The following is a 12,812-nucleotide window of genomic DNA, read 5'->3' on the forward strand; positions in this document are numbered from 1 at the left end:
CCTACTTCGACTCCTGTACTAGGGGGAACTAACAATTTCCTGACAATGATTAAAGAAAATGAATAAGGTAGATTCTGACAGGACTACTTTCCAAGCTGTTTTAAGAAATTGTTCAGACCAGAGAGTTCTAAATATTTCTAGTCAAATGAAACCATTCTCCTTCAAAACGCTAAACATTCAAAAGAAAAGCTGGCCCAATGGAAACTAACAGTTTAATGCATGCAAGCAACTTTGCCTAAGGAAAAATTCTATATGCAAAAGAGCTGGTTACAGAGGTATGGGACAAATGGTGCCATCTCTAAGAGGCATCTAGGAGTGTCTAGGCAAAGTACTGACTTTTAAAGTAATACTAAGAGGAAGGTACATTGTCCAAAACTACTTCCCCCACAAAACTTATTACACAGTTTCTCAGGACCGACAGCACCGAATGAACAAGATATTTCAGATCTTAGATATGGTAAATTATAATCCACACAACCTCCAGCCACTCACCTTTTGCTTTACTATGTATCAAGCCACCAAGCAGCACATACACAGCTTTCCTAAGAAGTATCTTATCAAAAGCAATTCAAAAGTGATCCAAGAGTGGCAGCACAAGAAATCTACATGTAGAGACGACCACGAGGATCAAGAAATAATTTAGGGACTAAAAAGATATATACTTACATCTGGATATTCTTTTACAGGCACATATAGTTTCTCTTGTAACTGTACAATAGGTCCCACAGCATCTGGTAATTCTGCACTTCTCTTCTCCGTACTACCATTTAATGTGTCGTTATACATGTCTTTCCGTACTCTGCTAATTTCTGTGGGGGGAAAAACGTATATTATGTATTAAATACAGTAACAGTTTATAATCTATCATGACAATCTCCTTTTTTAATTTTTCCCAAATCTCATTGTCAATTTCTTCCTTTCTAAAAGAGCATTACTCTAAGACAAAACACAAATCTACTTCTTTATTGTAGCAGATATCTTTCTCAACAACTCTAAATTTGCTGCCTACTCAGTCCTATTTATGAAATTCAACTACTCATGTAAAAATTATCTGCAAGCTCCTGAAAACTTACAAAACTGTTCACAATTTTAAAAGCATACAATAGCTGTTTACATATTTATTATAGTCAGGCTTCTAGAAAGAAAAAATTGATGAGAAAAAAAAAAGGAAAACGGGGCAGCAGAGAAGATAGTGGCAGAGAGACCTATCTGGCAGTGAAAAAACATAAAAAAAGCAGCCATTTAATAATATTTGCTAGTTCAACTACACCATTTGGAAATGGAATGGTGCATCTGAGCAATGAGAAACCTGACAGTTCAAGTAAGCAGTTACTGAGCACAACTTGTGCTAGGGAACGCCATCAGTAGTCTTTTAAGTACTGTTTCTGCCAATTACATCTGTATTACGTATATCTACAGATGTTTAATTTACTTACAAAATGAAGTTGATTAGATATAAATAAGGTTGTTAAAACAGATGACTTTGTTCAAATTCAGGTTAATTTTGCTGAACCACAGCTTCATTTGAGAACAGACAGAGTTTTAAGAAAACCTTATACTTAATTTCTAGTACTGTTAAAATAGCATTTAAATTGCTGCTACAGGAATAAAGCAAGAAACAGTTCATAACTTACTAAACCACAACTAGTATAAAAAATTATCAATGAGTTTATTCCAGTATCAATGAAGAACTGTTCAGATCTCACATATCACCTGCGTTCCAAACTGCAAGTTAACATTTAAGCAAGTATTCTTGCCAAATCAGTGAGATTAAGACTTAAAGTACGGGTTGTAAAGTAAAAATAGACATTTAATAATTTCATTATTTTACTCAGAATTATTTCATCTGCTGAACATTTCAAAACGTTCAGAATTAAAACTGAAAAAAAGAAATTTTATTTTAATATGAACAGAAGAAGCTACAGGAAAAAAAAAGTCACTTTAAACCACAGTAGCAAACAAAAAGATTTTAAGAACTTGTTTCATAACCAAGGTTTTGTGCCAAATGATTTGTAGCTGAGATTCCACCATTTGAAAAGCTGGGGGGAAGGGAACCTGCGTAATGACAAGTAAGTTTCTGAAACACAGCAGACTTTCAAGCAAATTATTCTGAATTATTTCTAACAAACATACTCTGAATATTCAAGAACAAGTTGCTTCTCCACTAGAAACTGACATACTCAATCACATATACCATATAGCAATTTGGTGCTTAACACCTGCTTAGTATTGAGAATACAAATTTCATCATCATATAATCATAGCTCACAAAGAAAATCCACAGCTTGATCTACACTCAGTTTTGGCAACAGGGACAAAAATCCTCAGGACTACAAGCAGTATGCTTCAGCATACAAAGAAATTCTTTAACACATCTCTTTGAACAAATATTACTATCTTTCGGCAGACTATTTCCTTTTCATTCTCTTCAGATTTTCCATTAACTTCCACAACACTCAAACAGGCTATGCAGTTTGCCTAGGTTTCTAATATAAGAAGCAACATGGTCATTTTTATTTGCACTTGGCAGCTATGGAGTAGTTGCCCTGAAAAATTCATTTTAAACTGTATCATTCATATGTAATACAAACACTAACATTAGATACCCTGGTTTTCACACGCACAAAAACACACAGACCAAAAAAAGCAAACCCACGTATTTTAATCTTTTTTTTTGCAAATATTTGTATGTCACAGCTGTGGCACAAAAGAACCAAACATTTAGAACACACACATTATGGTATGCCAACTTGAGAACTGCCACTGAACGCTGGCTTTTGTTAAACCAAAGTCATTTATCATGCCTCAAATGTTACAAACTGCTAATACGTCCATCAATTGAAGATCTTCTATTCCACGACAAGACCAGACACTGTATAACTAGGGCTTGGCTTTTGTTTTCTCTCACCATGTTCAAGCCATCGCAAACAGTAACAAACATCAGGTCAGAGATAGTCAACTGCATTCATTCAGCTTCATCATTGGCTCCTCACGTTATTCTTTCTTCTCCTTGAGCTTTTATCTTCTTTCTTGTCTCAGACACTTTTCCCAAGATCTCAGAAGAAATATTCAGAAGTGATGGGTAAAATAACAATGGTTTTCCATTTTTTTCTTCAATTACTGAGCAGGCCCACAAATTACTCATTTGTCAAACCACTGTCTAGGAGCATCTTTTCACTTGTCTAGTATTGACAAGAATCAGAGAACTGCTGCCTAAATTATAACCTCACATTTATCCATTCTTTATTGTTCTGCTGATTTCTTTCACATATTTCCTTCACGTGACTGATTTTAGCTATCAGTGAACCCATTTTCCATTCTAACTTGTTAGCCCAGCCTACCCACAAGCATTCTCCCAAATACTCTAGACATTTTCTTTCTTATTTTTTTTTTTCCCCTTTTAAGACCAATGGGGGAATCTGACTCCTGCTTCCTGTTTAATCACACTTCTTGTCTCAAGAGCTTTCAAAAGCCCATACACAAAGTACAAAATTTTGATCATATGATTCTAATTCACTCCACTATACTAAAAACAAGCTTTTAAATCATTTGGTATTTTGCAGCTGTGTCAACCACTTTAAGCAGTTCTACTACCCTATTTTTTTTTTTTTCCTTCTTTTTCCGCAGCACCTCCAATAAAAGTTTAACTGGAAGTGCAGGAATTACTCCAGAACACCTCTACAGAAGCACATCAGAAAAGGTAGAAGCTCCACTCTCTTCTAACTCTAGCCTAGTATCATAGTTTCACTCTATTCTGAAATGCTTAAAAATAGGAGGAACAGTACACAAGTAGAAAAATCACATCCTCCCAGTGCACATTTTTGTATTTTATCAACGCAACCACAAATCAAAGAAAGAGGAACTCAAGTAAACAGACTTTTATTTAGGTTTACTTCATATAACTTCTCACAGACTACCAAACAGATATTTCTGTCTTCCCTTCTCAGAAGCTTCTTTGGCATGCATCTCATGAAATCACACTTCCCAAGCTCATATGCAAGACTTTGGCTTCTCCACAAATTCTTGCACTGTAGTATCTCACAGGAAACAAACTGATTAGAAAATAAGGCAAGCTTTATTTTCAGTGTCAACATCTAAGTACAGTTCTAACTACTTTATCCTAACATCATAGCAGTAATTATGTTCTATAGCACTCTAGGGATTTAAGTCAGTTATTAAGGAGAGATACTTAATTACAGCAGCAGTAGGACTAAAAGAAAAAGAAAGCATGCAGCAGCTTTACTATTCCTCTAAAATTGAAAAGATCTAAGCCCCTACCCTCTACTGTGAACAGAAGTAGAAACTCTCATGAAGAATTCCAAAATTCATATTATTAACATTTAACAACAGTCTGTTCTTACTTTAAAAGTTTAAGTTCAGCAGAAAATGATGGATTTGTCTTGTTCACAGCAGAACACTGGAGGAACGGGCTTAGAAAAAGACAAACTGGCTTCAATATAGTTATCTTGTTCTACCTTAATATGGCATGACATAGTCACCTATCCTAGCAGTGACACATTCTTGTTCAGAAGAACATTATTCTTCCTGTGCCCCTCAGAACTATGCAAGTAATCTTTCCTTTCTTTCATCTACTGACAGCATTTTTCACTCCAATACCCAAGATACAATCCAAATCAGGACACATTCTTTATTACAACTACATTTATCTACAGATGCATACTTTTTGGATTTCTTCATGCTACGTAATACCAAACTATTCTTCCGTCTTGAGAACATGAAGGACTGTGTTCAGCTAAATATTTGTCACCACATTAAAAGCCATCAAAAAGTTACTGCATTCCCTTTGAGGAAGGAAGACTTGGCAAAGGTATTCAAGACTGTAGCACTATAAAGTGAAGAGGGCTAACAAACCTCTTAGCAAGAAGACGCAGAATAGAAAACCACTGAAAAGGTTCAAATTTTTCCTCTCTCGTTCCTTTCAGAGTTGCAAATGGCCACAGAAGAACCACATTTACCATTCTTGATTTTTACAATGCACACCAAGTGTGGGTGGAACAAACCAATAGCCAAAATCAGTATGAGATTCAGAATGAATTAAAATATTAACTATTTCATGACTCAAGTCAACATACTTTCTTGTGGAAGCAAAGCTTGACATAGTTGAAGATTTCTAGTCATAATCTAGTTTCATATGGAAAGGGGAAAAAAAGCAGACTTTAAAAAACTAAATCTTTAAGTCAAATGGGGGGGGGAATTGGATTCATAAGGCTAATGACAATTGGGCTTTAGTGATGCATAGACCAATCACCATTCCAGGCAAGGTTTGTACTTTCTCAAAGAAAGCAAGTTATGCCTGAAATAGCAACAACAAACTTTTAAACACAGCATAATTTTATGTAATTAGACACAAAAATATTGCTCTAATAGCTAATTTGGTTCTTACAGACCATGACACTAAGAACACACAAAAACAATGTTTTCAATGTTTTCTCAATTTTTTTGTGAGAAATTGACAATTCTGAAAGCTATCAGAATACTTCAACAGTTCCAAAATTCATGTGATCTGCATTAATTAAGATGAGGGGGGCAAGCTGGGAAAGCAACATTCCTTCTCATTCTTTCCTACTAAAGCATCATATTCTTAACACGAAATGCAAATGTGTGCAAATATTTTAATGAAGCATTATTACTGCGCATAACTCCTGCTAGATCATCAATTCAGAAATTTTAAAGGTAATTGAACAACACATTTTTCCTATCTTTTTGCCGTCAGATAGGTCCCCAGTAGAGCAAACAAAAGTTACAAAGCTTCAGATTTGCAGATTACCTTTCTAAAGGATTCAAATTCATGGATTACAACAGCAGATAAGACATTCCATAAAGTTCCATTAAAACCTCAATTATAAATTAGATGCAACTAGATGCCTTTATTTTTGCCATTACTTCCAAGTGCATTTATACAACATGCTGCTTACTTCAAACAATATCCAATACTGTAAGCAAAGCACCTGAAATAGTTTAGCTAAGAATTGAGAGAAAAAAGCAGGAAGAATGTAACTATCACAATTGGCTCTTACTGAAGAACTTCTAAAGACAGACAAACTATAACCTCACTTCAAAATGCTCTGAAGGCTAACACAGACTGTGTGCTCCAACTACAAGATGACCAGCATGGTAACACCCACAAACCCTCTGTAGACACAGTGCATATCACATTTAAATGCATCTTAAAATGCAAAATAAGAAAAGGTCCAAAAATATGCAACACTGTCTCACTTACACAGCACCTTAACTTGGAAGAAATGAAAAAGAACTTTTAAATTCTGGGCATCATCACTGAGAATGTGGTATCAGTCAGAGATGCAGCAGCCATAAACACACACAAAAAAAAGGTTCACATGTCAGATTTCAATTCATCCTGTAATGCCTTGTCAGTACTCTAGTTCCTTTCTCTTTCTTCCTCTGAGCTCAATCTAGCAGTACTTTTTTGATGATTAAACTGTCACACCAATGATAAGTGGGCTGCACTTTCAACAATTTGTCAGCACTCTCAGTATCAAAATTCAGTCGTTTCTTCTGCAAGAACCTGCAAAATGCCTTCCCGTGGCCAGCTGTAAGGTTTGCAACAAACTGATTCCAAAAACAAATAGAGCATGCTTATCCTTTCTCTTTGTATAATCATACAAAGAGGTCTGGACTGAAAAGTACCTAAAAGATCATCTAGTTTCAACCCCCCTGCCACGGGCAGGGTCACCAAGCACTAGACCAGCATGCCCAGAGCCACATCCAGCCTGGCCTTGAGTGCCTCCAAGTGAGCCAGCTCACTTCAACTGGAATCTAATCCATTTGAAAAGGACAGACTAGCTCTTCTCATCCCAAGTTTTCTTCCCTCTCCTCCCTTGCCCTTCTTTTTATTTACATTTTTTTTAATTGGTCTTGCACAGCAGTAACACAATCCTAGTTTTTAAACATAGTGCTCCCTATCACATGGCTTTGTCTTGTTCTGCCCTATATTGGTATGAAAACATGACTTTTAATCACAAGACAAAAAGGAAGTAAAAATTTTTGGTTAAAAGTGCTAACGCTGACATCAACAAGCCAGTCATCAACCACATCAAATAGATTAACCATTGCACTGCTTTGATTTTAAAGACATTATCAAGATCATGATGTGATTTCAAAAAAAACTTAAGTATTCTAAGACTCCTTGAGCTAGGCAGTAAACATACATAAACATCTCTCCTGAATTACAAGGAATATTAAAGATATGGATCATATAGAAATTCAAGAAAAAATAGAGGCTTGAAAGAAAAAAAAATGAACAAGATTGCCCATTCCCATAGATAGACAACTGCCACCACTATGAGGGTTCAAAGGGCAATATCTGCTTAAAATTAAACAGATTGAAATTGACCTCAGATTAAATTTACCAATTAAAGAAATTCTGAACTTGAAAGACATGATTCTGAAGAACCCACAAGTGTAATGATGAAAGAAAAAAAATATTAAAACAGCATTTAACCATTTTCAGATCATAGATATGATACCTAGCCTGAGATAGAGACTCCTTAAAAGACAGTCTTCAAATTACACCAAATTAAACAAGTAACATACCAAGAAAATAATCCTGAATGCAAATGATTTCTCAGACTGCTGTGACCCCACTCTTATAATAGGAACAGTAAACTTAAGATACTGAACATCTTAGAAGACAAATCTATGTAAACAAGATTCTGAACTCTGGCAACAACAGAACTAAACCCTTACTTGAGCTGAGGCCTTACTTCATGGTTAAAATAATTTTTAAAATTGGCCAGTGTTTTTAATTATCATTTTTACTAATGCTGAATATTTTTCCAGAGTCAAACATGAGTTGAAACAAAGAGATTTATAGCATACTAATCTTGCTGTTATCCATCCTTTTGTCCCATGCATTAGCTCAGACATCTGACTCAACACAATACTAGCAGGCAGGAAATCAGCAAGGCAACGAACTCTTTCTAAGCATGCACAGCCAGCAAAACTTTAATGAAGAGAATCAACCACCACTAAAGTACAATAAGTTAAGAAACAGAAATATTGCTATATTAGTATGCTATGCATTGAAACTTACTGTTATTTGCTCTCTGTTTCATTTACTTTCATTTCACATAATAAATGGAACGTTCAACTTAATTTGCAGTTGGGTATGTTTAAACATACTTAGTTCATCTTTCCAAGCTTGATTTCCTTCAAGAAAAAGAACTTATTGCAAAATACCCTCCATCAGGAGTATTTCTCATACCACCAACAAAAGCACATTGACTGCCATAGGCATAAGCAGATTCAGAATCTTTTTGCCCCTCCCCCCATTTTTTTTAAATGGTCAAAAGCTACTCTTCATTGAAGTTCAAAAACTATACAACCTCATCTACTACGTGGATTCTCATTTTGATAAGCAGAACCATGCTCACTACTCTGAAATATAACAGAGCTTTCATTAATAATGAGACTGTACACACCTTGCTTATTCTTGTAAACAATAATAAATACTAGGTTATTTACATTATTTTTAATTTCGTAATTATTCAGAATAAAATAGACCAGGATGGGTCTACTAATCATCCCTTTTCTTTCTTACAATACAGTAGTGAATCAGCATGTAACACCAGGCCCACGTTAGGCAGATTTTTAAGTTGAAAACTTGTTTGGTAGGTTCAGTAGTCCTACTCAAAAAATACCTATGTTCATAATTTGGTCAGCACAAGTCAGAACTATCCTGAAGATATCTTCGCAGAGGTACATTAGTTTACAGGGACAAAGGTAACTTATTCACTTTGCCAACATGTAGCATATGTAGCATAGTTAAGAAGGACGTCACAACAGCAATCAGCTAAAATGTAATAAAACAAAAAAGCCCACAGTATTTCCTTAAGGATATCATTTGCATCCTCTTCAGAAGTGAAGAAGTTATTATTTCTCGATAAATTACTGCTGACTTTTTAAGAGTTCTTTTATCCACCCTGAGAACTCTGACAATATTCTCATGTAGCTTTGATTACACACACACAAAAAAAGCCATCATTTATTCAAGACAAATCATTCTTCAGAATTCAAATTAACAATTACTAATGCTAATTAGTAACAGTAATTAATTATCATATCATTACCAGATATTTATGTCATGTCTTGAAACACTGCATCAATAAGATATTGGCTTTACAAATAAGCTCAATTCTTCCTTGCATCTAAACAAACATACACTACTTTGGTATATATATTATTCTGTTTCAAATTAATATTCCCTTGTTCAAAACCAAGGTATTCAACACCAAGATTATGAAAAATCGGAAGAAATTGCACATTTCTGAGAAGCTTACTATAAACAAATCAAAGAATACCTAGAAGTGTTTCCTTATTTCTGTAAGATACTCAAGACAATTAATTCTAGAATTCATACCTGAAAGTTGAAAATTTGTTAGAAAATCCAATGCATAAGTTTACTATTGAAGTTGAAAACTGAATATACTCACAGCACACTTTGCTGTATTTTTACAAAAATACAGAAATACATGTATGACTTGATGGGGCAACTTAGCACATATTCGATATGCATTCAGACACTTTATGAAATATTCTTCATTGAAGATTTCTTTGTTTTGGTGGATTTTCCTTTGTTTTTTACCAAAAATTTACTCAGAGACTAACTCCAACACAATATGCTACACAGCATAACAAAAACACTTGTGTTAATGATACATTTTTGATAACTGAAAGTTTTCAAGTAACTGTGACAAGTACTCATGAAGCAAAAATATGCTTATTTTTCTTTTTCCTAATGAACTGATTTCCTTACTAACATCAGCTTCATTCTACAAGTCACTTATCACAGTCACCAAAATCAAGCAGCAGGATCTTTCACAAAAAAGAGTCAGGTCTTCATGCCTTTGAAGGGGAAAAAATAGTTCAGAGAACTGCTGACTGAGATCCCAGTATCGGGGGAAAAAAAAAAAAAAAAAAAAAAAAAGAACAGGTCTTTTGCATGCATTTTATGGATCAGTTTTACCACCACAAAACAACTGTGTTCATATCTGGCAACATGCTAAATTCGACCAGCCAGCTAGCTGGCGTCTTTAGATTCAAAGACCTCTGCCACAAGAAGTAAGGCATTAACTGACAGCAGTAGAAGATACCATCCAGTAGCAGAGAAGAAATGAGATAATTTGCCTCTGGCATTCATAAGTATTTCCTGACAGTAAAGACATGGCAAGATTCCAATTCTTTGGGTTTACTTTCAACTCTGCAATGCACTTTCCTTTAACAAACATATGCTTTTGCTCTTTTTTCTCCTCTCAAAACCCTCTCCTACCCCCAAAGTACATTTTCTCCACAATCAAGTCCCTTCTTGCTTCATTCCTATAGCTTTTGAGGAGTTTCTTCCATTTCTATTCTTCTATTTCTATTCTTCCAATTCTAGTTCCCACCCAACGCTCCCTTATACCTCCAAATATGCCTGGATCACCAGATATCTAAAGAAGAGCATCTTTCTGGCTCTTTCCACAGAACTAAACCTAAAAAATATCATCCGTTCTTAAAGCAGGAGTTTCAGAAGAAAACAAAGGAAATACACATAACACAGGAAAGAGCCCGCTCTCTCAAGTCCATTCACCAAATCCACAGAAACTGCATATGCATTTCTCGGGTTTGATTAAGTCATGCCCAAACACAATGGGACAGCACCAACGCTAGAAACTACATGGAGGCACAGCATATTTCCAGCAGGATAGACTTGGACATTTCAGTGCTCAGACGCACTTATATTAAGACTTTTCCTTCTGTTCTTTTTTTTTTTTTTTTTTTTTTTTCATTTATTACTGTTTCCACTGTAGCCTAAGCCACAAACTTGGCATGAAGTTTTAGGAAACTCTAACAAGTTGTTAAATGATCTCTCATGTTGTATGCAAGATACATAATACAACTTTAATTACAAGTTGTATCAGGAACTAGTTAAAACTTGTATGGTAAGATTTCTGCCATATAGCATAGTTTACTGTACAGTACATTCCTAGCTGCCATAACATTTAGTTGAGAAAAAACAATGTAAGTGGGCAGATGAGGAAAAAAAACAGGATAGTTTGGCACATTTCACAGGTTATATCTGCAGCTTTTATTGAAGTTACAGAATTAACGCTTCCAAAAACCATTCCCAAGTTCTGAATTATTGAAATAAGATTTCAATTTGTACATCAAAAACAGTATGATTACTGGTGTCATGTTTTTCTTCACAGTATGACAGCATCCAGTACAAGTGAAAGACAATATCACATTTGTTATCCCACTCATAAAGTCAGTACCTGAACTTTATTTCATGGTTTGCTTTACGCAGCTCAAAGAAATAAACTACAAATAAAAGCGACACCACTACACCAAGATGTAGTTCAATTTCTAATACAGAGCATCAAAATGAAACTAAGATGAGGCATCAGCTATGAACAAGCTTACACCACCAATTCCAACTTTAACTGTCCAAAAGAACATTCTGCTTTTACAGATGAACTATTTCTTATTAGATCACAGCCACGTACAACTACTAATAGCACACAGCTGAGACTACAGCTATGAAATCATAACACCAACTATGTTGAACTGGAACAGGCAATCTTAATTTTCTTTCACCATTTAACATTCAAGACTTGTTCTTTTAAGCTTTGAGTACAAAAGCAGTCAAATCTAGAAACAGCCTTCCAGGCTCATATTCTCTTCTAGTTTCCCTCTCTTCCCTCCAACTTTTCTTTTTCACCCACCTGTTCCCATACACTGGCTGCAGGGGGAAATAATTCTCTTTTGAAATAATTCTGGATGGATAAAGAAAGAAAACAAGCAAATAGTTAATCTGCTCAGGCCACAAGACCTTCAGGGCACTCAGTAAGAATTACTCTGTAGAAGAAGTGGGGGGGGGGGAAAAAAAAGAAAAAAAAACACAGAAAAACTCAACAGAACACACAGGTAGAAGAGGGTTTGGGGGTCCTCTATCCATCACTGATATTTTAAAAAATCACTTCAACATCATTTTGTTACCATGGAACCAGACTGCGACACAGTAACACTTGTAGAAGTACAATCAAGTACTCTAGGTAAAGTTTACAAAGTTTCATAGGTGTAGCAAGGAACTAGAAACACAACCAGTAACACAAGTTATAATTGCTATTCAAAAAGCCTCGAAGCATGCTGACTCCACTTCAGCCTGCCAGGAAATGCTTACATAAATTCCCTTAGTCTTCCTGTCTAGTATCATGAGTACTGAATCAAAAGATCTACATTGGCATATTTTTTTTTTTTTATTTCTTTTATTCTTTTTTTTTTTTTTTTTAAACTTCGAAAGGGAACTTTTCTCAGGCTTTCTCAAAGGAAAAAAAGAAAAATCACATGAACAGCAAAAGGACTTCAACTGTAGCTGTGCACTTCAAACATAATTACTGGGCACTTTGCATCCCATTTATAAAAGCAGCTGGAATTAACCCCCAACTCCTCAAGGAGCAAGTTTAAAAAAAAAACACATTTGGGAATGTCTCTCCTCTGCAAGGTTTCCTTGTTTTAGGTCAAGAAATTAAAGCGAAGCATGGAAATATTGTTCATTACGTGACAAAGGAGAAAAATATTCTGGGATATTTGGATGCCTCTGGAGAATTTTCATTATCATGAAGAGATCACAAATAATACTGTTCACTTGCTGTCATTATAGAAGCACATTCTGCAGCAAGATCAACAGAGACCAGTGTAATTAAGCAACCAACTCCTAGTACTTACAAAATTTTATGACATTATTTCAAGATCGTGAATCACACAGCTTGCATTTAAGAAACTCAATAAAA

At 35.1% G+C, this 12,812-nt stretch overlaps 1 protein-coding gene across 8 annotated transcripts in view; it reads right to left on the minus strand.

Annotated features, from left to right (window-relative positions):
* The window catches only part of QKI (QKI, KH domain containing RNA binding), a 136,272-nt gene that overhangs the window by 103,137 nt on the left and 20,323 nt on the right, over positions 1-12,812 (minus strand). For all 8 annotated transcript variants that reach the window (XM_031612753.2, XM_031612758.2, XM_031612797.2 and 5 more), the window contains exon 2: positions 667-809. In XM_031612753.2, the coding sequence (XP_031468613.1) occupies positions 667-809 (143 nt within the window). The remainder of the gene's footprint in view (positions 1-666; positions 810-12,812) is intronic.

This window comes from Phasianus colchicus, chromosome 2, assembly GCF_987193195.1.
Source record: "Phasianus colchicus chromosome 2, bPhaCol1.hap1.1, whole genome shotgun sequence".
In the NCBI taxonomy this organism is placed as follows: domain Eukaryota; kingdom Metazoa; phylum Chordata; class Aves; order Galliformes; family Phasianidae; genus Phasianus; species Phasianus colchicus.